General features: G+C 47.3%; 1 protein-coding gene across 1 annotated transcript in view; it reads left to right on the top strand.

Moving 5' to 3' along the window:
* Positions 1-22,425, top strand: part of LOC149338507 (uncharacterized) — a 108,275-nt gene extending 85,850 nt beyond the window's left edge. Inside the window, exons 3-6 of the mRNA XM_089550334.1 lie at positions 8,264-8,611; positions 13,953-13,973; positions 15,290-15,381; positions 21,511-22,425. Coding sequence (XP_089406460.1) covers positions 8,264-8,611; positions 13,953-13,973; positions 15,290-15,378 — 458 coding nt within the window. The 3' untranslated portion in view covers positions 15,379-15,381; positions 21,511-22,425. The remainder of the gene's footprint in view (positions 1-8,263; positions 8,612-13,952; positions 13,974-15,289; positions 15,382-21,510) is intronic.
* The last annotated feature ends 2,413 nt before the right edge of the window (positions 22,426-24,838 follow it).

The following is a 24,838-nucleotide window of genomic DNA, read 5'->3' as shown; positions in this document are numbered from 1 at the left end:
CAGAGGAAGTGTAACAACTCGTGTACTACGCTTTGCATCGCATCTGCATTTAACCTGTAGGAAGCATGTTTATATTTACGGAATACAAGGAACAAGCGCTAGATTATCATTATGCAACCCTTTTAGGATTTCTGGTGCGAAGTTATTCTAACGAGCTCCTCATTTGCCTCTCATACGCCGTATACGAGTAATCGTGTGTCTCTCACAAATCTCTCGTATTCTCTTCCTAGTTCACGTCCCCTAAGCTTCCATGGGTTTTCTGCAGACTTCTTGTGCTCTATTGGCCTCCTGTTATTTATCCAAGCTGTCAACCAAAATTCACATATTGGGGCGTTTAGGAAACATTGCAGAAATCAAGTCAGTTTCAGTGGTAGACATGAATTGTGGAATGGATGGAGCATGTTTTTTTTTTTTTATGCAGCCTCACCAAAATTATCCACGATTGCGCTTCAAATTAATTTTGAGCAAGTCTGTTAAAAATGCGTCAAACAATTAATGCTAATATGTGCAGAATTTCTTTTCGTGCTTAGGCGGAAAGACAATTCTTGCACAGCCAGCCGCAGTCATGCAGAGTAATGGCCACCATACTGGCAGCAGCTAGCACAGCAACAAACTCGCAAGCCGGGACAGAATAGCAGTTGCTGCTTGTACTGTCCAGGGCAAAAATAACTGACCCTCTCTCCAAGTTCTGAGTCATGCCGTGCTGGATACGGGCACGATTAGAGACTTGGAGTAGGGAGATGTAGGAGCCCGTAGTTCAGAGCCCGGCTACGTTGCCAAGCGTGGCAGGGTGCTTTTTTAGGTATTCTAGCCTGTTAACCTCAGCTGCGTTAGGGTAAAATGGTAATCAGTGTTGGGATAAGAAATTCCACTTGTTTGCCATATAATAAACGTCACCTTAGAACTCCATTGTGTCTATCACCAGTTTTAAGACTAGGAAAAATTTTACACAAGGAGGCAATCTACACTTACGACAGCAAAGGATATCATGCGACTTCACCGAATTTATGTCAAGCTCAGATTCAAAGCAATAGTTTGGTTTGGTTTATTGGGCCTTAACGTCCCAAAGCGACTCAGGCTATGAGAGACGCCGTAGTGAAGGGCTCCGGAAATTTCGACCACCTGGGGTTCTTTTACGTGCACTGACATCGCACAGTACACGGGCCTCTAGAATTCGGCCGCCACGGCCATCGAAATTCGGCCGCCACGGCCGGGATCGCACCCGCGTCTTTCGGGTCAGCAGCCGAGTGCCGTAACCACTGAGCCACCGCGGCGGGGCTCAAGGCAATAGTAAACAACGCCAGTCATGACATGACAGCTACTAAAAAAGGGAGTGGCACTTAGGGATGCTGTGCAATTCAGAATTAAGCCTTTCACTAAAATATATTTTCTTTACCAACATTAATGCAGGTATCGGGGAAATCAAAAAAGAAAGAGGAGCTTGCACCTTTTTCAGGCCCGCTCCATAAAAAAAGGGAGGAGAAGGGATGCTGATACAGAAAAGTCGAATGACGCACAACGCGACGACACAACACACACAAAGAAACAGGGAAACAGGACAGAGAGAATTAATTAAAAGAGAGCAACATGAAGGCAAGCAGCACTAAGCACAGGTACTTCTGCAAATGGATAGCAGTCAACTGCGCAACTCCTATAAAAATTTAAATGACATAAGAGGAAGTGTAGCCGAACTGGCGACACACTGGTAGACAAGGGAATACTAAACAGTACGCTGTGACTAGAACTACAATGTATTCGTCTTCAGAACAAAAGATGCGCTTAGTCACGTCAAGATGCAGTGCCATGCAAGATCAGGCCGTTTTTTTTTACTTTGACGCAACTATAGAACAAGGACCCCTGCTCTCTCGTATTTCTAAAAATGCGTGCATGCTGTAAGTTAAGAGAAGTGCGTGTTTATTACTATGCCATTTTTTACTACGTCCAGTGCTGCTATTGGCATGAGAGAAAGAGGTCATGTTCTATTTTCTATTTTCAATTATTTTCAATTATGTCTATTTTCAATTATTTTGTTTATACTCGCTCTTTTCTGTTTAAAAGGATTAAAAGGCCACTGAGCGCTCCTCTTCTCAGGATAGGTCGTCGATAACAGTCAGCAATGATTTTTTTTCTTCACGACTGCCTGCCACTAAAAGCACTTTACAGCTGAGGGCAACGTTATGAAGTTTACCCAGATGATAAACAAGTAGCTTGCTCGTTAGTGAACCCGCATCCCTCTTCTCTTTACACAAATACATGCTCATATAGCCTGTTGCAATGACTTTTTGAGCATGTAACACACCTACACAAGGTGATTGCACTGGTTGTACAGCCTTGGAGAGCGCTGGTTATTCTGCTTTTGATTCCATCGTAACTATCGGCCCGTCATGGTAGCCAATAGCGCGTGTTGCACGGTCAGGTGCTATCTAATCTTCTGCAGCGAATACGTATCGATGTAGTCTGATGATATGGTGCATCTGCTTGAAACGTTCCTGAGCAAGCAGATTCTATCGGCTATCGAGCCCTGACGCGTACTCGCATAGTGGGTTATGGAGCGCCAGAGACCGAATGGCGCGCGCTATCGGCAATTGCAGTGAGCGCATACCAGCGTCGAAAGCATAGCGAACACAGCATCCCCCGCAGCTCAACAGCTAGTGTAAGCGGCTAGCAGAGGTTTATTGCAGAGTAGAGGTGTGTGAGGGACCATCGACGCATATACGCCTGGGGGATAATGCAACGCTAAGGGGACCGAGCGGCGCGCAGTAACAGCAAGCGATGGTGGCGTCGAAAAACGCGCAGGCAGCAACGCACATTCCAGTTCAATAGCGCACCTACGCACACATCATGGCGTCCGCGTTGCAACGCATGAATTGTGAACACAGATAGGCTCGCTAGTTAAAGGCACTCGATGTAGAATGCATTTTGCTACCGCGGGTGCAGCCGTCCACAATGCCGAGGCGGAAAGGACGGGACAGCACCTCATTCGCTCCTTCTCGCCTTTGTGCTCGCTCTTTTATTTATGCCGTTGCAAACTGCGCGCCTTCATGCGAAGCATTATGGGCCTTACCTTGCAACGAAGACTCCACGCCCTGCAGTGAACGCTTTCTTTATTTGTTTTGCGGTTCCGGTAAGATAAAAGATTCAGCGGTTTCCATCGTCGGAATTGGACGTAACATCAAGAAGAACAGGCTGTGTGCTTCTCGACGTGGCCTCTCTTTCGCGAAGTACACGAAGGGCTGGAGGCTGTATAAGAGGCGCTAAAAGGTATCATCTCCATTCAACGCAAACACGAGTTTAAAGCAGCGATTTTGAACGAAAAAATTGGAGGATGCTTCATCAGTCGAATTTCGATGGAGTTGAAATTCTATAGAGGCCTTTGTGCTGTGCGATGTCAGTGCACGTTAAAGAACCCCTGGTGTTCGAAATTTCCGAAGGCCTTCACTACTGCATCCCTCACAGCCTGAGTCGCTTTGGGACGTTAATACGTTAAAACTCCCATGCACCATACACAAAACCTTAAGCTTCGCCTTTAAGAGCGGAACCTGACTGCGTGTTGCTCCGCTTGCAGGGAGTCCACGGAGCGCCATCGCCCGTTCGGCGTTAAGCCTTGCCAGTTGCAAACAACTTTTATCATCATGTTCTTCATCATCATCTTCAAGCATTGACTTTTTCATTGCTTTTTCATTTTGACACCTTTGAGCCCCTTTTTTCCAAATTTTTAACTTCTTCAATTACTCAATAAGTTACTATGATTTCATTAACTCGTCGTCGCCTATCACATACCATTCAATCACCAGATTCGCAACTTACCATAATACAATTTTTTTTACTCAGCCCCCTATTATTTCCGACACGCGGTGCCGCGGCTACGCCGACGGCTTTTCAAACGAACGAATATTTTATACGCTTTCGCGTAGTAACATACAAACCATGTCCAAACAAAACGGGGGCATGGTAGCATGAACGGCGTGATGCCCGGATGGCTGTGAAATCACGCAGGAATTCTACGGGGGGCGAAGCGTCATCCTGCCACGTGACCGGGTAGCTTGCGCGCTGGATTTGAACAGTGTTGATCAGTCTGGGAGACGCGGACTCTATGCTTTTAGGGTTACCCACGTTACTGAAAACAATTAGTGAGAGCTGTTAAAAAATTCCAGTTAGACATAAGGTGCAGTGAGAAAAGCCTCGTGCCCATGGTTGGCTGATTCTCAGCGCCGTTCAGATTCAGCGCACTTTCTTGTTAATCATATGGCAGAACGAAGCTCATGCGGAGATCATGCTGTCTTTGCGGCTGTGATTCTAGTAGCGCTCATGTCTGAGACAAATTTTCAGTTACGTCTTTACGACAAATCTAAAGGATGCACAGTGCCGTCTCTTTTCGCACTGCTCACATTCTGAGGCTTTAAGTGCCAGTTTAACGGCTGCCAAAGGTATGCGAAGGCGACGCGTTACTCTCGAAGTTCCTAGATCATTGTAATTCTGCTTACTGTTTGTGCTGTCTACATTTAAAGCGTGATGCTGCAACAAAAGTCGTTCAGAATAGCGAAGAATCGTTGACACTAGTTACATCAATCTCGAGCCCTTTCTGGTGTTACGGATATGTATCGATGCAATGGTACGCGGCAGGAAAAAATGTTAGACCGAGTGACGGGCCACCGGATCAGCAGATGACAACGCGCGGCGCTGCGGTTACCAGCACGCCGATAACAAGAGCGTGTTAAGCCCCATCTCCATGGGCGCATCCGAGGCGCACGAGCGCAGCGCCTACGCGTACCAGCGTACGCCGGAGCCGGTCTGCGCATGCGCGGCGCGCAGACGCGAGCTGGCGCTGGCGCTTGACAAAATATCTGTCCATGTCAGATATTGGCGCCTCGCTCGCGCCGGCGCCGGAAGTTGCCGCTGCTTCCTATCTCCATGGACACATCCGAGGCGCACCAGCGCAGCGCTTACGCGCCCAGCGCCGCACCGCGACAAGCGTCGGAAAACATATGTAACTCGATGGCCTGTCGCTGCTACCGCGTTCAGCTCGGCTCGTCGAAGCAAACGGCGCGAAGGGCCGTACCGGATGCCGAGAGAACTGCGTTCTCTGATTGGTTACACCGACCGCAAACCAGCGGTGACTTCCGGCGCCGGCGCGAGCAAAGCGCAAGCGAGGCGCGAATATCTGACATCATGGAGGAAGGAAAGAACTAAGGAGAGGCCCTGACGTCACTTTTTGTGAAGCCGCCCCGAAACCGGAAGTTGGCTCGGCTCTCCTCACTATCTTCTTTCTCCACCGAGCTACGGGGCGGGGATCGCGCGCGGCTCGCAAGCGCTTCGTAAAAGAAAGGTATAAAAAAAAACCGCGCTGCTCGCCGCTACACTCCTACACATCCCTCCCCGCAAACACGCACCTAGACACAGACCGGCGCACAGGTGCGGTGAACCTTTTCCGACGCCAGGCGAAGAAAGACGACATTGCGCGCCGCTTATAGCTCAGCTCGCCATCCTCCTCGGGCTACCGTACACCCGCCGTGTGGCCTTCGAAACGCAGCTCAGCATCGCCGAGAGCGGCTTCATGTTTCTGTGCTGTTTGGTGAGGTGCGAAAGTTCGTTGATCAAAACAATCAACGCTTCTTCGCGTGTCGAAGCGCGGTTCCGGAGTGCCACCTTTTCGCGAGATTCATTTCAATGCATCGATCGCTCCGCGTAACGACACCAAGTTTGACGAACAAAATATCAAATGAGCGGTTATTTGCTGCATTTAAAAGCAACCTTAGATGCGTGCGTAACGTCACGACGCCAGGCATGTAGACTTTAACACGCAAGGCCAAACACACCGTGCCGAAAGCCCGTCCACCGCCACCGAGGAACACTCGGGCCCCTAGCAACAACGACGCTAACGACGCCTTACGCCGTTGCTAGTGGCCCGAGTTTTCTTAGCAACAACGACAACGTTGCTAGTGGCCCGACTTTTTAAGCCTAAATTTTGACGTCACTTCCGCCACATTCTTGTCAATGCATTGGGAATACGAAGGGCCTCTCCTGAGTTTTCCTTCCTCCATGTCTGACATGGACAGATATTTGCCAAGCGCCAGCGCCGGCTCGCGTCGGCGCGTCGCGCATGCGCAGATCGGCTCCGGCGTACGCTGGTACGCGTAGGCGCTGCGCTGGTGCGCCTCGGATGCGCCCATGGAGATGGGCCTTAGCGACGCCGCGTCAGCTGCGCGGTGCGATATCGCCGTTGCAGTGGTGTTAGTTCTGCTAATCTTTTTTGATCACGCCTGTACGTTCGTCGTCATTTCGTGAGGCGTGCATGTTGGATCAGCCAGAGACAGCACTTCGTCATGTTTTAACGTGTAGCTGTTGACGGCAGTAGCGAAGTTCATAGTTCAAGGAAGTATTTTCGAGCGGTGACTTCTTAATTGCTCTGCTGTTACTGCTAATTTTTGCTGATACAAAAGTAAACTCAGGGTGCGGCTGAGTGAACTTGTATAATGAGTGTAATGAGCAGACACGCGATTTTAATTAACTTCTCATGGCGATGCCATATTTTATCAATGTTTTTTTTTTATGTGCCACTATACTTTCAGAAGATCATTAGATCCGCTCTTGTAACAAATATCTTTCACCGTACTTTGAATAACTACAGTGAATTTCGCTGCACTGCACTTTTTGTGCATTACAGGGGTTTCACATTAAAGCTCACGTGAAAGTTGTTCTCTACGTACGACAGCACTGAACACAAGGAGTAATAGGCAGCAACCTGGTGAATATTATTCGGGTATGGTGCTTAATGTGACCAATGTTAATAGAGAAATAAGAGCGTAAGATGTTTCTCCTTGTCCGTGTTATTTGGTTGTCAGTTAGAGCATATGAGTTATCTGTAATATGACGCAACGTTTCTAAGGAAACACGGGAAATGCGTAATGTTTCATAAAAGTCTCTTAAAGGTTCTGTTAATATCAATTTCTACGTATTGTAGAAGCGTCGGTTTATTTGGCTGCAGCGTAAAAAGCCCCAAAGCTTTTTTTTTTCAGCCATGGTACAAATGCGCTTTATTATCTATGAATAAAGCTCTTCTTGCATAGTTCTTTAGCAACTTTTACACAGAGTTAAAGATAATTTACAATATAATTGACTACAGTCACATCAAATACGTTCAAAGTATACCAGTTCTAGCAACTTCTCGCTTTATATTCACTCACAATTTCCAGCGGTGTTTACTTATGTAGAAGAATTAGTAGTCGATTTCTAAATGCGCACTCCTGAGCGATATCTGGCAATGTATCCTGAAGTGCATCCTTGCAGAAAAAGGCAGCTTGTGCAACTCTGTAAGAATGCTTATTTGTACCGAGCATATATATACCTTCAGGAAGTCATGCTGAGACCATTTTTCTTTCGCTAGGTATTAATTGAAGTTGGCGCATTGTTCGGTCAGTTCCTTGCTACACTTTGAAGTGGAGTGTTGTGCTATAAGTAGCGCGAACTGGAAAAGTGGCGACTGCGAGATAGAAACCAGCATGCTCAAGGATTTCATTTTCCCTGACATTTCACAGCCTTGCTCTGGTTTCAGGTTTAGATGTCCAGGTCCAGATGTCCAGGGAAATTTTTTACGTATATATTTTTACTTTATTCTTAATGTTTGGGTGTCAATAAATGACAAGTGCGTCGCAGTCAAGTAATGTATGAGCAGCGCTTATTTTTTTCGTAGCAAAGCTGCTTGCAATTAAACTTTTTCGGTCCCTTGTTTCACCCATTATCAAGTGACTTGCATACATAGTCTCAAATGTAAAGGGAGTGAGCAGCACCTTCAAAAAAGTTTACTCAAGAACATATCTTCTCTCGAGCTGCGAGAAGTTCCCATCTAAGAGATAGGGAGTTGTCACTGACGACAGCTTGTGCTTGCGAGAGCCCTCATATGATGTAACGAAAAATACGAGAAAAACATAGTCCTCATACCAAATGTAAATGAGTGACCATCATACTGTAGATGAAATCACTACGGCCTCTTCATAGCCTGAGCCGCTTTGGGACGTTAAACTCCATACACCAACCAGCCAGTATTAACTGCTGCTTTATTTTTTCTGGGTAACGCATGAGGCGAGTTAAATCGCCGAAGTGTGCTCCTGATAATCCAGAATGCGATTGAGCACCAAGTGCTGCGATGGCGTGTACAAAGTGTAATCTTCGACAAAAGTGTCGTTACAAAACGCAGGTCTATATTTTCTTTTCACCTCCGTCCTACTTCTGTCAACCCCCCTCTCCCCCATATCACTCCTTACAGTGCCGGCCAAGTCCTTCTCCTTCAACTACAGCAGCTCGCCGCCTCCGTTCGAGACGCAGCCCCAGTGGCATTCCCCGGCGCCCATAGTAAGCCTCGTGTGTGCGGCAAGCGGTGCGTACCCCAAGCCCGAGCTGAGGCTGTTCCTCATCAAGGGAGGACGGCGGAGGCCGGCAAGTGATCCAGGTGTTCACGTCATCGCCAACAAGACTGCGGATGGCCTGTTTGATGTGGCCTTGCACGCCGACATGTCGGAGGGCCGGCTGTCCTCGCTGGCGGACCTCTTCGAGTGCGTGCTTCAATTCCCCCACAGCAACTATGTACAGACACGTAGGATGGGCCTCACGCACGGTGAGTTGACCCGCGAGTGCGCTTTGCACGGTCGGCGAGCAAGGTTCAGGCTGATTCGAGCGCTCCTTGTGCAGGAGAAATGTTTTAGGGCGGGTGTCCAATAAAATCACTAGAATTTTAATTTGCAACCGTGTGATAGTGCTTGCGTGAATGTAATGAGTGGTCAGTCCCTTATTTCAATTAATCTCCAGTCTTGGGGAGCGCCTTAGACACATGGGATTACTACCGTGCCCATTTCGAGTTTGGAGTTATGTTTGTTCGCTTAGCAGCTGGTAGTGCGACTGCCCCAGAGAGGCGGTGGCCTCCCGTTCGACCTCCAGGCAAGTACGAATTTTTCGCAATCTTCGAAGTTTATCCTTAATTGAACGTATTCGCGTTTTAACAAACGACCGCCCGCTAGATGATGATTTTGTCATGGAACAAATCGCAGAAAGAGTTACATGTTGTACCTGCGAGGGCGAGCCAAAGGCCATTATCCTGCGCCTTCAGTGCAGAACTTCTTGTCTCACTTATTGCGTCTTTGCTTGTCCGGCTGTGGCCTAACCCTGGTGTTCGCGCCACCGTGACCGGCCTGTCAATGCGACCTTTACCTAGATTGAAAAGAAAGCTTTTAAAATTGTCGACTAAGTTTATCTCAACGCCAGTAGCCGTGAATAACCATTGCTGTTTTCAGATCTCATTTCCGTGACTTTGACAAACTAATTATGATGAAGTGGTCTCTCAAACGTTTGTTCGTCGAGGTAGCACTTTCTCCATTCGGCTCGGGTACTAAAACGTTCGGTCCTTTGAGGTTATTTGCAAAAAAGGTGCATTTCACGTTTGAAAGTGCAGACTGTGGTTTGTCGCTCGATATGCCGGTCTCCGTAGAGTAACCAGTGATTGCCTATGCGCAGGTATTGTAGTAGGTGAGAGCAGGTGCTCGACTCCAGTAATTTAGACGAAACGTAGGGCCTATTTATTTTCGAGTTGTTCTTGCTCCTATGCTCTAATATTGAATTTCATATCTGAACAGGCCTAATTAGTAAATAAAATATGTCTTTCCTCTCATCGCGGCGCGGGACCTGTTCTTCCACTCGAAAGGAAATCCGACAAATTATTTTAGGAAACCTTCAGTGGTGGCTTAGAAATATATCTCTCATTGACATTTAAACATTTTAACACATCTGACTAATTTCGATACCAGTGAGGAACTGTATAATCTTGGGGACCCATTGAAGGTTTCCTAGCATAATTCATGGGAGTGAGTTGCTTCGTAGGGAAGGAGGAGGAGCAGGAGGAAAAAAAAAACTTATTCATAGCGAGCAGAAACGCCCAGTGAAAAAGAGCGTTTGCTCCGCAAAGCCCAGTTCATCATTTGCCCAGCGCGAGTAAAGCCAAGCACTACATGAAGAAGGGGGCTGGTAGTCGAAACAAGAGAGGTGATGGCAGTGGTTCTTGTGTATAGTATATGTTCTCTCTAACTGGGTTCCTTCACCTGGGAACTTAAGTTTCGCAGTATTAATCCAATATTACTAGAACGCCTGCGAACAATGTTATTCTCAGTCTCATAGTTTCCTACTGTCGTCTCAAATTGGAGACGACATTTAAAGCTCCGCTTTAATGGTCAGATGCTATTGGGTGAATGAGTTAATGCCCAAACATATGCAGAATTGGTCATTTTATACTCTACATTCATAGATCCCTGGGAGTCATAGCACTGCCGGCTCAGTGGTGCAGCGGTTAGGCGATCCACTTCTGCCATGGAATGGCAGGTGCTTCCACCGGTGGGAATTGCGCGGCCCAGGTTGCTCTTCTCGAGCAACCTCCCGCGTTCAATCATTAATATAACTGCAACCTGCCACGGTGGGCAGCTTGTTTACAATCCGGTATGCAGATTGGGATGCCGCAACAAGGTCACGTGACCTGGATGGCCCACCTGCTGCCTACGTTGCTTCTCTGCGGATTTTTTTTCTCTGTTTATCGCTAGCGGCCAACGTCGCCGAAGACGACACCAGCTTTTCTGCGACTCCTTAACGCCTTGACGTTAAAACCTGCCGAATAGGAAGAGAAATGATGGTTCGGGATATGCATCGAAGGTGTTTTTATTCCCGGCGTATCTCGCTTGTCTTATTCTGGTACAAGATGGGAATAGTTGGTTGCATACTGAGGCGTATATAGACGAAGAATCCGCACAATCTTCGTAATTGATTCAGCAGCTCAATACAATAATTTAATTTTAGCCGCAGTACTTGTGTAAAAAAATGGGGGGGGGGGGGGGATCTCACCCACGAAGCTGGAGGGAAAAACTCGGCGTTGCCTTTGGAAGCTCAAACCGAAATGTGCCAAAGACACTGCAGCTAGCAGAAGCCGAGTGAAAGTGCGCATCTGTTTTATCAAAGGGAGATTTGTCAACTTTAGATTACATTTCAGGCTGCCTTCTATGGGAAACTAATGGCCGCCAGCTTAAAGAACAAACTCGAGACAGGGGCGCGGCTATGGAACACTCAAGGAGGGCTGCGAATGGGAATGGTGCCGTAAGATTTGCGTAACGCATTGCTCAGTGTTTTCAAACCATACCAGAAATTCTGGGTACGATTCTAGAAATTCTGGAAATGGAACGGAAAGTCGTTTGTGAACGCAACTTTTCTCGAATCCTGTATGATTGCGCCTTAACAATCAGCATGTCTGCAGATCGCTCCTCAGTACGCTTGTAGTTTCCTGCTATTTACTATCAAAACCGCACCCTGTTGGTTTTCTATGAGAGCCTTAACTGTTCCGAGGGAGTGCAGAACAGACTTTAAAAGCAAGATTTCGCCACGCATTGAAAGGTTAGACCATTAAAATTAATATGTCCAATATAGTGTGTTAAAATATTTCATAGTTTCCAGTAAATCAAGAGTGATGCCTAAAAAATCTGTACTTCCTTTCTGCTGGGGAAAGTGCAGAGCTATGCGCTTTTTGCCAAGATAATGTACCGCTGAAGGAGTTTTGGAGCGGTAATAAATCGACTTCTGGTTCAGAACCTGGAAAGCCCTAGCGCTTGCGTCCAGTGCATCCCTGTGTTGCGAGCTCCCAGTTTTGACTCCCAGATGTGTTCGTTAGCGCACATGAACCAGTGCTAAGAGTAATAGCTACGCAGTTTTTTATACTTTGCCCTAAGTCTTTCAGCAAGATGGCTTTAGTGACACCATGCCTCGCACTGTCTCCTCTCTTACTCATAGTCAATGAAACCTTAGGAAGACTCTTAACGAGACAACACGTCGGTGTAGAGCCTAAGCCTAATGGTGGGAGAGATTTTATGTGGCGTGTGAAGAGAGGAAGCCTGCGCATTCGCTCTCAGATAGAACGCCAACACTCCAAATCGCACGCGTGCAACAGCGGGATGGCGCCCAGCCGGCGAACTTTTTTAAGAGCAGGCCCATAAAAACAGTGTTAATGGTGCTGCGACTGCGTCAGCAGCGGAGACATCTTCACGGGGACGCGGCGATAAAAAGTGACGCGGACGTATAAAAAGAAAGGCGAGTGGCCGTACCTTGAAACGAACGTGTGTATGGCCCACGAAATCATAAGAGCAGTAGTAAGGGCAGCACTGCCGTCCCCGTATAGACTGAACGATCGGTGGAACGGTCTCCAGCGGGCCGTAATTTCTCGTCTCGGCGCAAGCGTGACCCAAATTTTGAGCCGCTACGCGTGCCGCTCGATGTGTAACAGACGCGCCTTGTACGGCGATGAAAAGGTGTCGTTGCTATGTTGCAGCTTCATATATGTGTATCTTCTTTACGGTGAAAAAAAGAGAAGGGTTTTCTACAATGTAGCAGTTACCAGAAATAGTACGTTGGAGCTTGTAGGCATATATGTCTATGAGGACTATTCTTTCCACATTGTTTGAGTTATTTTTTGTTCTTTCGGATAGGGTCTCTGTCTGTTGCAGCCGCCCCCTTCCCTCCATACTCTTGGTGCAGCAGTACGCTATGACGATAACAATATAAAGGATTTGTAAGAAGCAGCCGACCTTATTTATACGCTCGGCATGTGATTGCTGCGCATCGCGGAAGCCTGCGTAACGTAGCTGAGGTACTGACAGTGGCGCAGTACGTCGAAGTTCTATTAGCTACCGCGGTGGCTCAGTGATTATGGTCCTCGGCTGCTTACTTCAAAGACGCGGGTTCGGTCCCGGCCGCGCCGGTAGCATTTCCATGGAGGCAAAATTCTTGAGGCCTGTGTACTGTGCGATATTAGTGCACGACAAAGATCCCTAGGAGGTCAAATTCACCAGAGCCCTCCACTACGGCGTCCCTTATAGACTGAATCACTTTGGGTTGTTAAACCCCATAAAACAAACTAAATCAAATCAACGGCTGAGTGCGATAAATGGAAACTGTGACAACTTGTGAGAACTTTGATTGCGGTTCAGGGTCGATTTCTCGTTCACCACTATCCGACGTTCCCCGAAGGGCTGTCGTGTGTAGACGAAAGCAGGATGGCCGCTTTTGTTGTGTCTGCAAAATCACCCAGCCATGTTTTGGCGCTAACCTACCTAAGAGCGTACAGTGGTGAGCAGCCTTGTCTAGAGCGCTCGGGCGGTGCACTTCCTTGCAAACAAATCCAGATTTTGTGGCAGCCTCTAGGGTCCAGCTGCAACGCTTGCACGGACGTAGCGCCAGATAGCCTCGTAAACAAAGCAGGCACGAAAACTTTGCCCTGTAATGAGGGGCTGCTCTCTAATTTCGGTTTTTGTTACCAAGTGCGCACTGCTCAAGCGCTCTAGACAAGGCTGCTCACCACTGTACTCAAGTAGCGGTGTTTTTGCTAAGTACCGCATAGCGTTAGACGCAGTGTTACCCGCATTCAAATCATTCCAGCCTCGAAAGTCCCTGTGGGCTCCTACTTGGAAAGTGCATCATGCCTTCTCTTATGCAAGGTGATGGTCTCAAACTGTCATGTTGCTGCTTTAGTGCAGGTGAAGCGGCCTGGACTTCTATGTTTGAACAGAAAGGACGGGGCAGAATGGAAACACCTACGTACAAGCGTTTCTCTGTCTCTCCGTTACGTCCCGTCCTTGACGCGCTTTTGTTTTACAGTAAATGCATACCAGCTCGCCCGAATTTCAGCTTTACTCTAAAGGTTGGACCGCTTACAAATTAATGGAAGCCGCTCGTAGCTAGAGCTATAGTAGGTGGGTGCCTTGTAGGTGTGTCAGGTTTGGAAAGAAGGCCACATAAACTCGAACTTAGGAACATTTTTTCAGCTGGTAATATCAAAGAGCTTAGGGCCTGACCTCTTGTACTGCGGCGGTGCGCCATATGTGCTTTGTGTTTTGCTGCTCTTAATAGGTGATGATGTCTTGTTCTCTTTCTCACAGAGCTTACCTGGGGAGCCTATGGTGAGTACACGTTTATGGAATTCATAAGCTTGCGCAGCGGCCTTCCTGAGCTCCTACGGCGCCTGACATCCGTCAAGCAGTCTCCGAGCTTGGTGATTTGGTGCTTGTCCCTATCTCGGGGGCTGAGATTGTTTAAAGACTGATGAAATCTCGTTTCCTGTCCAAGGAGTGTAATGCGCCAGAACTAATACTAAGCACGCACTGGTCGGCGAGTTGGTTCGATATTCTTGCAAAAAGGCGTAGAAGTGCACGGCAGACAGAGAACAGGACACGGGACACACACGTGGGGGCGCTTACGCATGTGTCCCATGTCCTCTTATCTATGTGCCGTGTATTTTTTGGCGCCTTTTTCCAAGAACTAATGCATAAGTTTTGCCACAGGGCTTAGTGGCTGTTCTGGGAACTTGCCAAGTGGTCTAGGAATTTCATCAATGATCTGGATGTTATAGCGCTGAAGTGGTTGCACGGCGAATTTCAGGACAATCGAATTCTATTCTTCTTTATATTTACGGTTCTTCGACTTTTAGCCGGTAGGGCTTGCACTTAAAATTAATTGCTGCTCAGCAGAGCTGCCCGCCGCGGTTCTCTTGGCAATAAATTGCGTGAAGACGCGTTCTCTAGCCAGCAAAAAATAGCTCCTTGCTTACTCAAAGGACCTCAAGATTCGCAATTTAACTGTCAAATATCAAAGTGAATGTATCGGACAGTGTATGTTCCTGTGAAGATAGGATTGTGTGGCAGGCGTACTGGTGATTCATTTTATAAAGGTTCTTCGGCGAGGCAATACGGACAGCACAGGAGAAGAAAAAGACAGGAGCCAGCGCCACGTTCAGCTGCTTTTATTCAAACCAGCGTCCAGAGCAACATAACAATGTGCAAAGAAGACAAAATAAAATATATGGAACTGATACCTAAAGCAACGCACACGTGACCAAGTAACAGAAGCAACCGTTGTGCGGACTGTAATCTAATCCCCAGAAAGGAACTGCCTTCGTTGTTAAACAACGCCATAGATAGCTTAATCACACACGTGGTTATACCAGGAATAAGAATGACAAAAGGTTCGAATATCTTCCTTCCAGTTTGCGTTTTTTTTTTTTGTGTCTAAAATTGCCTATGTTGCCAAAAGTGCGACAACAAGAGCAGGCTTTCCAGTGTGCTAGGTTTCCGGTTCCCGGTGGTGAGCAGGAGTTACTAAGGAACAGTAGTCTGCACTGAATAACTCAGGAGTATTTTCGACCCATTTGCGAGAGATGTTATCTGGAATAAATCCAACCTTTTAAAGTACTTCCACACGTTTGGTACTTTCTTTACAGGCTCTTCCAAAGCGTCCTCCATGGCCATCATCTCACTTTCATGCGTCGCCTTGAGCTCGAGCATCTATAACATTTGCACGCTACAATAAAAGGTGAGCCAGAACCTTTTGCCACTTCGGTTTGTCTTTCATGCTGATTGATTCGTTTCGCTTGGTCTCCGAGAGTGAACTTATTCATAGTCTGGACGAAAAGCGTCATTAGTTCCTAGTAAACAGTCCTCCCATCTGCTCTAATCTGGCTCTCAGGCTACATGTCCGTCGCGCACGGCTTTTAAGAAATTATAAATGCCTTCAGAAGTGCGGACCGTATGGGCTCGCTTGTTATATGTTTGATTACTTCACCTCAACGAAAATCTTCATTACTGTCTTTACGAATGGTTCCTGCGGTGTGCATTTTTTGACCATGGTGTTTTTACCAGTTACCGAATATATGAGTCTAATGCCTATTGATTGCAAACATTTTAAATAAATGTATGCGTCAGCGCATTGGCGTATTTGCGCTTCACTAAACCTATGTACCAGACAAGCCCAGCAACTTGGGCAATGACAAGCGTTCTTTGTCCTCCAAAGGCCACATGCTCCTGCATTTGTATGATGACACAGTGGATGATGAGTTTTAACGGCTGGAAATTGGTTGAATACCTAAAATTGTATTTTTACGTATGGTAAATTAATTAAGTTGTCCAAGGTGGCGAATCGTTCAAATCCTGGATTATTGTATTGATCAGTCTACTTTCTCTCTTCTGTCCCGGAAATGCATCTTTTAAAATTTCTCTTCCTGATTTAGTCTTCGGGCCTTTAAATAAGTGGTGCAGGAGTGTGTTGGTTCTGACGTCAGAGTTGCAAGCAATGCTGCCCGTCTGGTATCGTTGGCGAGGCGTACCTTTGGAATAAAGTGAAAAGAACGAACGCATAAAGAACAATGTCCACAAAATGCGACCCCTGTATTCCTTTTGCCTCAGTGGCTCACCTTTCACATCCTCGAAACGCGTTGCGGAGGCACCCGAAGACATTCTGTGCTGAAAGTTATGACAAAAGCAAAAGTGCTTCAGAATGCCACTCTGTGCAGCATTATATTGCGGAAGCCATATGCAGAATATAGTACGTGAACAAGAGGAGCTAGTTTGTCAAAAGTTTTGACATTTTTGAACGCTGTCCAATTGCCCGGAGTCATGGTTCATAGGTTGGGTGAACGCCATTACTTGCCAGGGTGAACGCCATTACTTGCTTTCTCTTGATTATGCTTTGAAACATCCGAGTTACCATGCTGAGTACACCGAACGTCAAACAATCGAAGATAATAAAAACTACTTTGTGCAAAAAAGGAATTGTTAAACATGAGCACTAGCGCGTCGGTGCTTTAAATAAAGACACAACTGCCTTCTCTTTGAATGCGTTGAACAGCACATATATTATTAATGAAGTCCTCGCGATTCACTCTTTTGCACACCAGGTTGATAACTGTATGCACTAACCCATAAATGCGTGGTGTCCTACAATGGAGCGCCGCTTTTTCGGACAGTGATTATAAAAGTTGGTCGCATAAAAGCTTGCGCTAGCTAGCGCATGTCCAAGAGAGTATAAAACTTTCCTATGCAAGCGTTGCGTTCCCTGCGTTCAGTTTCGTGCGCTGTGTGCGTCGGGAAAGAGCCGCACAGTGAGCAAACTGGAGGGCAACTGCACTATGACTCCGCAGAAAAAAGCGCTAAGATTGTTCGCGCACAAGTATGAGAAAACCACCCCGAGCAACGAAAAAAAGTAAACTTACAGTCGGTGTCAGGTGTTTAAATGTTTACCACACTTAAAAGTTAGTACATTTACCTAGTGTCCGACAATGGCGGACGGCTCCAATTCAGAGCTCAGAAAAAAACATTTTCGCCTGTGAAAGGATGATTCTGAATTGAAGTATATGTTTCATATTGATAAATAATTCATTTTCCGTACTTTTTTGCATTTAACCATTTTAGCTGTGAGCGTGATGTACAGCGTGATAAACCAGATAAATAATATAACAGCATTAGCAAGAGATTGAAAATGTCTGTGTCCAGGTATTTTTCTCGTTACCTCATTACGGCTTCTTGCACATTGTGAACAGTGCAATTAATCACCCCAAAAAAGGAAGAAGTCCGCATGTGGCCAAAAATTAGACTTCTTGTAACCTGGACCCTCAGTGATGTTAAACAGAAATGTTCCGATGCGGTATTTCTGCTTATTGTAATAAAAAAATTGGAGGGTACACTTTGGCTCCGCCTCAAGGGCATGACGCGATAGCTTGGTGAGTTCATTCCAATATGTGCAGAATTATTGGTCATTCTCTACTTTGCATTTATAGATAACTCGGAGCCCTCATATCTTCGCTCAGTAGTGCAGCGGTTAGGCAATAAGCCACTGCCTTACGATGACAGATGCTTTGACCGGTGGGCCTTGTGCGCCCCTCACAGCTCTTTTCCAGCGACCAAAACCTTCCTTAACTGCTACCTGCCATGGTTGGCAGTTTGCTCACAATCCGGTGGGCAGCTGTTGATGACTCTGCAAGGTCACGTTGCCTAGGTGGCCCACCTGCCCCCTGGACTGCTTCTCTGGGGATTTTTCACCCACGGTCAAGATGCCGACAGCGACAGCGGATTTTCTGCGGCACGAGCTCCTTAACCCTATTGCGTTAATATTTTGAAGAGCTGCTGCTATACTGCGATTGAAACAGGGTGCCTGAGGCAACAGGGTATCGCTTGCTGCGTCCGACACGAGCATCGCCTCGAGTCCGAGGACGGGGAGGTTTCGCTGTGCAGCTAACATCCGCAACACCAGGTTTGGCTGGTGAACCAGGCAAGAGTGATGGCAAAAGCCAATGGGCTCCTTGAATGTGTGCCCACCCAACTAACGGCGATTTATTTTGCGCATTAAATGTTGACTCACTCACTCACTCGCTCGCTCGCTCGCTCACTCACTCACTCACTCACTCACTCACTCACTCACTCACTCACTCACTCACTCACTCACTCACTCTCTCACTCTCTCTTTCTCACTCACTCTCTCACTCACTCACTCGCTCACTCTCTCTTTCTCACTCACTCTCTCACTCACTCACTCTCTCACTCACTCACTCACTCTCTCACTCACTCACTCACTCACTCCACTCACTCACTCACTGTTTCGCGAAAACGGCAGGACAGCCGGAGTTGCTTGGCTTCACTGAAATACAGTTACTTGCACAAATACACAAGCGTGGCGAGAGATTGCGCACAACGAAGAGGGCTTGGGGGGTCTCGTCGGAGCGGGGGAATACGTATAGTGTGGTGGCGCAGGTTAAGGCTTCAGCTTCCGTTAGTGTCGTCGTCGACGGGGAGCAAAGTGCATTCTACATCTTCATGGATGATGTCCGTGAGCGACGCCACCTGAGTCTGCTGTGTTGGGGCGACGGGATTCGGCGAAGTTCTTCGCGAAGAATTTCGCGTATTAGACCTCGCAGGTTAACGCCGCTTGCAGGGCTATCATCTTTATCATCTGGTGGGCTTGCCGTCAGGACTTTAAGTGGTCGGCTCTACTGACGGGTCCGGGCGTCAAGCATCTTTTCGATGGTAGAAGCTTTGACTACGAACTTGGTGACGGTTTTTGGCGGATTCCGGATCAGATAGGCGAACAGTTCCTCCCTAACGCCACGCATCAGAAAGGTGGGCTTCTTTTATTCATTCATTTCAGGCTTGGAGCGCCTGAAAATGCGTTTCATTTCTTCGACATACGCAGTCACGGTCTCGTTCGCGTGTTGAATTCGTGATTGCAGCAGGACCTCTGCTCTTTCTTTCCATGCGATGCTAGCGAGGACACCCAGTCGCTGCTTCTTGAAGGTCACCCAGATCGTGAGGGAAGATTCATTGTTTTCAAAGCCGTTCTGGCAAGGCCGTTCAATGCAAAATAAACGTTTCGAAGCTTGGCGCTGTCGTCTCAGGCGTTACGCGCTGCCACGCGGTCGTACACGATCCCCCCCCCCCCCCCCCCCCCAGTCTTCTACATCTTCGTGCGGTTCTCCATGGAAAGTCGGTGGCACACGGGGCTTGCGAAGCACGACGGCCGTTGACTGTGCACAAGGTTCCATCGGAAGGGGGGGGGGGGGGCATAGCAGAATAGCAGGTCAGCACCTCCACCATGTGTCACGTAATGGTGACTGCAGTCCGGAGAGCAGGAAGACGGCAAAAATGGCTTCTAAACAAAACTCTTTATTGGGGCTGACTTGCGCTCGCAAACAAATGAATGACTCGGTGGCGGCGTGGCAACAAGGGTGCTCGTCGAACCGAATGCCCACCGTTATCGGCCGTGCTGAATTTGAAGCTGATAGGGAACTTTCGAGATAAAGCGTGTAAACTTACTAGAATATTCAGCAACAAAGTAGAATCGGCTGCGCCTGGTTGCGATCAATCGAGATAAATCTCGTCGCTTCCTGCATCACAAAAAAAGTGATAAAGCGGCGTGCCGGCAACTTCGAAGAATGAACAAAGAAACACTACAAAGATTCCCGCAATATGGGGCAGAAGTTTCTGTAATAAGCGCGGTTTTTCGATCTGTAGCCAAAAAGAGACCAAATTAGCGTGGACGTAGTCCAAGTGATATGACGGTGATGGGCGTCTTTTGGGCTCCTGAAAGTGATCTTCGGAGGCGAGAATAAGAAGTCGGGAAAGTAAGCGGGGTTGTTCGGGGAGAAAGAGCATCGCAGCTATCAGGGATCTTCATGCACATCTTTAAAAGATGTGAGCGGGCTGTCCAGAGTGCCGTGAGGGGAGTGAGCGCGAAGAAGGATGAATTGGCTTGAGCATATACTCCCGTGTCATGGCGTGCTGAAGGCCTAAGTTATAAAGATTCTATGTAAAGAGAACGATGCTATCCCAGTTCGTGTGACTGGAGTCGACGTACATTGTCAGCGTATTGGTGAGAGTTCGTTTTGTTCGTTCAGTTAGGCCATTTCTTTCTGGCTGATATGACGAAAGTGGGAGCTCAGGTGCCGAGCAGCTGCTCCATGGCGTCAGCAGTCACCTGGCAACCGCAGCCTCTAATGATGAGTGTCAGAGGTGCACAAGAGAAAGAACTCCTAGCGTAACAAAGAGACACCTCCTTCTTGGCGTCAGATTAGGGACCGTGCCTAAAGGTCCCGAGTGAGGTACTGTACTCCAGTCGCGGTCCACCGTTTGTCGATGCAGGATTTTAGAAATGTGCCAAATAGTGTAACGCCTACATGTTAAGATGGTACTCTGTACCCGAAATTCATGTGTCGAAATGCGAAAGTAGGTATTTTATTGTGCGACAAAGACCTGTAGTTTTGTCACTCGTTTTAGAGCAGAAAAATTAATGAAACTAGTTCCCTTTGTTAAATCAAAGACAATGCAGTAAAGTAACACATCGCTCAAAATTTAATCTTGTATTATTCATTAACCTTTATCCGTGCCTAGTATATTGTTGAATCCTTCGTGCATTCTCTCGTTTAGGGGCAGCTGAGCTCTACTTGAAACAAGCTCACCAAAGCATGCAGTAGACAAGAGTCAACTAGAAATAATAAACATTTTTTGGCAGAACAATGTTTTTTTTTCCTTGGCCTGCTTCTGTATCAACAACTACGACCTTTCCTGCCCTGCGATGAGCGCTTTAGTCGAGGTCCGTAAATATTTCTGCTAACCTAGTGTTCTTTGTGTGCATACGTTGGCCGTTTACTGTTTTCTGCCCGCACGAAATGGCGGACGCCAGAATAGTCTACCTTACCTGCAAACTCGCCCTGAATACCAGAAAGCAACCTCCAGTTGTTAGTCGCGGCGCGTCTCCAGAATTGTTCATAATGCGAAGAGCACAAAAAGAGCCCCAGTAAATGTACTTTGTGGCGTCGATAAATACCGATTCATTTTTTGGAGTGGTGCGGAATATCAGAAAATATTCTTGAACCTAATGCAACAAGGAGTGCACTGGCTAACCAAGCTCTTATCCGCCTTTCTAGAACTCAAGATATTAGAGAAACCAGGACTCAGCTCAATTTGCTCCTTCTAAAAAGTGAGATTGTGGGCAGCAAACCAGGAATGGATATCTTAGGCACTGCTTATCTACCCTTTAGTTGTTCCACGTGGTAATCTTGCTATACACAGTGGTGCGGGCGGGGAATTTTTCTTGTTTATTTAGCACCTCAAAATATATCTCTGTTTCTTCATGACGTCATTTCCTCTAATTTTATTTTTCTATTTCCATACGCAGCAACAACTGCAATGATCCGACAGAGTGGACCTCCCCAAGAGACGAATTGAAGACGACGACTATGAGAAGAGGCAGGACTGTCATGGCTGTTAGAACCGCACTTCTCCGACAATCCCCGCGGTGACAGAGTTTACGAAATACTTACCGGTTTCTGGAATAGTGTGTGCATGGAAAAACAGTGGCTTGCGACACAGAAGACGCTGCGTTCTCTCACTTCGGCACAAGGAGCAGCTAAACGTTGTATGTGCTCTCTCTGGCTTCTTCCTCGCAGTCTGCACCATCGTCCATCAGGTGGCGCTTGCGCCCTTATTTTCTCACTTTTACAAAAGGGAGAAGCTTGTGTTTCCAAGCCTGTAGTCGCTTCGCTATGAGTGTCAAGCCTGGGAAGGCAGTGTATATTCCTATGATGTGTTCATCGATTTGTGGAGCCCTGCGATGAGCCTGCGTTAAATGCAAGTTTTCTTTTTTTTTGTAAGCAATCTCTTGCCTGCGTTGACACGAGATAACTTAAGCGATTCCCAAAAGCGATATTTATTTTTTGTTTGTGATTACTTGTGTGGTCTTCGTGCAGCAAAACGGTGTGGAAAGTGTTTTGTTAGCCGCTGCGTAAACAAAGATACGCACAGTTTCCAGTGTCCACCAGGGCAATCAGGAAGGCAGCTTGACATGTGAAAACATTTACGCTGGTACGAGCCTTTCGAAAGCGAGGTTACATTTTATCCGAATAAACTGTTATCAAACAATAAGGTGTGTTGGGAGCAACTTACAAATTTTACTCAAACCTCCTGCCTACTCTAACACACAATTAAGCAGCCAACGCCACTGAAAATGCTAAAAACGAGCAGTGCGACTACTCTTCCTTGGGGCTCCATAGAAGCACATATTTTAGTGTTTTTTTAAACATTTTATTGACGCTGCATTACCTCAGCGTCATATTCATACTAAATATCAAGCGTTTGTGAACGGAGCTTAAAAGGTGGCAGCTGTAAACACTGCAGGGAAAAGGCGCTCAGTGTCCGATACGCTTTGAGAAGAACTATTCCCCCAAAGTGCAAATGATTATGATGTTATGTTTTTTTTTATTGGGTTGCATAGTTGTTGCGAAATTATACAGTGATAGTTGTTAGTTACTCAGCTTCAGAGATCATGATCCGCTTTCATGCGCAGACAGCAGGTGCAGTAATATCGGATTTTCGAGTGTCGCGAAGACGAAACACACAGAGAAGGCAGTACCAAGATCTTCGTACTTTATTTTTTCTGTGCATCATCTTCGTGGTGTTCAAACATGACCAATCGCTATCAAGTTGCGCAGGTTACCCCGACTTCTGTGAAGGATGGGAAGAGAGTGGCAGTGCCTCACTCGGCACCGTGCAAGTGCTCCCCTGCACGTGTTCTTCGTGCTGCATCTTAGGAAGATAGTACCAATAGCGGCTCAAATAAACCATGAATACAATAGAATGCCGCCTTGCTCGGCAGCAGGAGACAGCCCGTGCTGTTCTTGGGCATGTAGTACTTCATCGCAGCGGAGTCTGCTTACGCCAATACGGGCTTCTCGGCCGGCGGATGGGGTGAAAAAGCTGGCAGCTAACAGTCCCTAATGCTACACAAGCTTCCGCAAGGTGAGGCATCTCGAAGAGCCAGCGGTGCCTGAAAGCGAAGCTGAGGTGAAGCGGCTGCAGCCTCAGGACCCCTGAGTGGACGCCACGCAAGCCGAAGCAAAGAGGCATCAGAGGTAAGCTAAGGAGCAACGCAAAAAAACATCAGGGTGCAGTAAGTTACTCTTTTAAGCCACAAGAAATTGCTAACCCTTTTTTAGCATCCACATCGTCATCATGTCCAAAGTCTTGGCAAAATTTTTGAATATTGGAAAACTTTAGGTTACTGATAGGAGAGCATTTAAGATAATGGTCCATTCTTTTACTCTTTTCAGGCCAGAAGAGGGGCTACCCCACTTTAGAGTCGACAGAGCTATCATACGCAAGTGTTGAAAAAATGTTTAAATATTAGAAAACGTTGCGGCACTGATATTGAAGTATTTAAGATAATGGTCCATTTTTACATGTCGCAAATTTTTTCTTTTGCAGTGTTTTCATCGCTCGCATCACACAGATAAATATGCCGTAGAAAGTCAATGGAGAACTCTTCGCACGGTAGCTAAAATATTAACATAAAATAATGCAAGGTTACTGACGGGAGATATGCGGATATATTGATTGCTAAAGATATCTTAATATTGCCACATTCCTGGGCACTCTCGTGGCGCCGTGTCCTGGCCGAACTGCCTTAGCCGCTATTCTGGCTAGCCTTAGCCATGGTGGCGGGCAGGGATTCTTCTTCGTCGTCTCTTCTATGTGGTGCCCTCGAGAGTCCGCTGCTGCCTGGCGCTTCACAGTAAAACGTGTCCTGGCCGCGTATTCGCCAACTGCAGCCTGTACAGCCACAAGGCTTGAAACCACGGTGAATTGATCACGGTGACTGAAGATTGTCACAACGGCTTACCTAAAAGGATAATAAATCCTCTTAAACGGCGTTATATGCCACTAAGCATCACGATTTGCGACCTAAAAGGGAAAAAATGGAAAAAAATGAAATTAAAAAAACAATAAAATTACAGTACAGGGAGCGGAGTCGAACGGCCGACCTTCCATACGCAACACGTGCCTCTAATCCACTGCGCCATAGCGGCGATGTCAAGCCGTCGTTCTGAATGAATATTTATAACCAGCCTTAATGTGGCTGCTACCTGCCGGTGGGCGGCGCTGTCATCGCTGGCTGTACCGGCTGCATTTGGCGAACACGCGTCCTGGCCATCCCGACTGTCTAGCCGTGACATATTTGGTGGAGGTGCTGGGTAACGTCCCATGTACTCTGACTCCGAAGACGCCTTTGAAGCCAGTTGTCAGGGCGTAGACACAACCCCCGTCCACAAAGCGAGCCGCCGCCTGCTAGGCCTACAGCCAGAGTTCAGCGGCCTGACAAAACCAAGGAAGATGACATCAACCACCGGTAGCCAGACCACTCAACGTTTTGGAGCTGACGCTCCGTTCGTGCTCCACGCGCCCCGGTCACCGCCGACGTTCCACGGAGACAGGTTTGAAGACGTTGAAGATTGGTTGGCCAATCTCCCGGCCGTGTGGCAGCCTTCAACCAGTGGGACGGTGAGCGGAAGTTGAGGAATGTCTACTTCGCGCTAGAGGACTCGGCAAAGATCTGGTTCGAGAACCACGAGACCTCTTTTGCCACCTAGGAGGTTTTTCGTCTAGAGCTGCTAGCGACATTTACCACCAGCGAACGAAAAGAGAAGGCAGAGGTCGCCCTGCACTCGAGA

This window comes from Amblyomma mixtum, chromosome 6 (assembly GCF_055824585.1).
Source record: "Amblyomma mixtum isolate Tamu chromosome 6, ASM5582458v1, whole genome shotgun sequence".
Taxonomy (NCBI): domain Eukaryota; kingdom Metazoa; phylum Arthropoda; class Arachnida; order Ixodida; family Ixodidae; genus Amblyomma; species Amblyomma mixtum.
The sequence above is the reverse complement of the archived record's forward strand: the minus strand, read 5'-3'. Positions and strand labels throughout refer to the sequence as shown.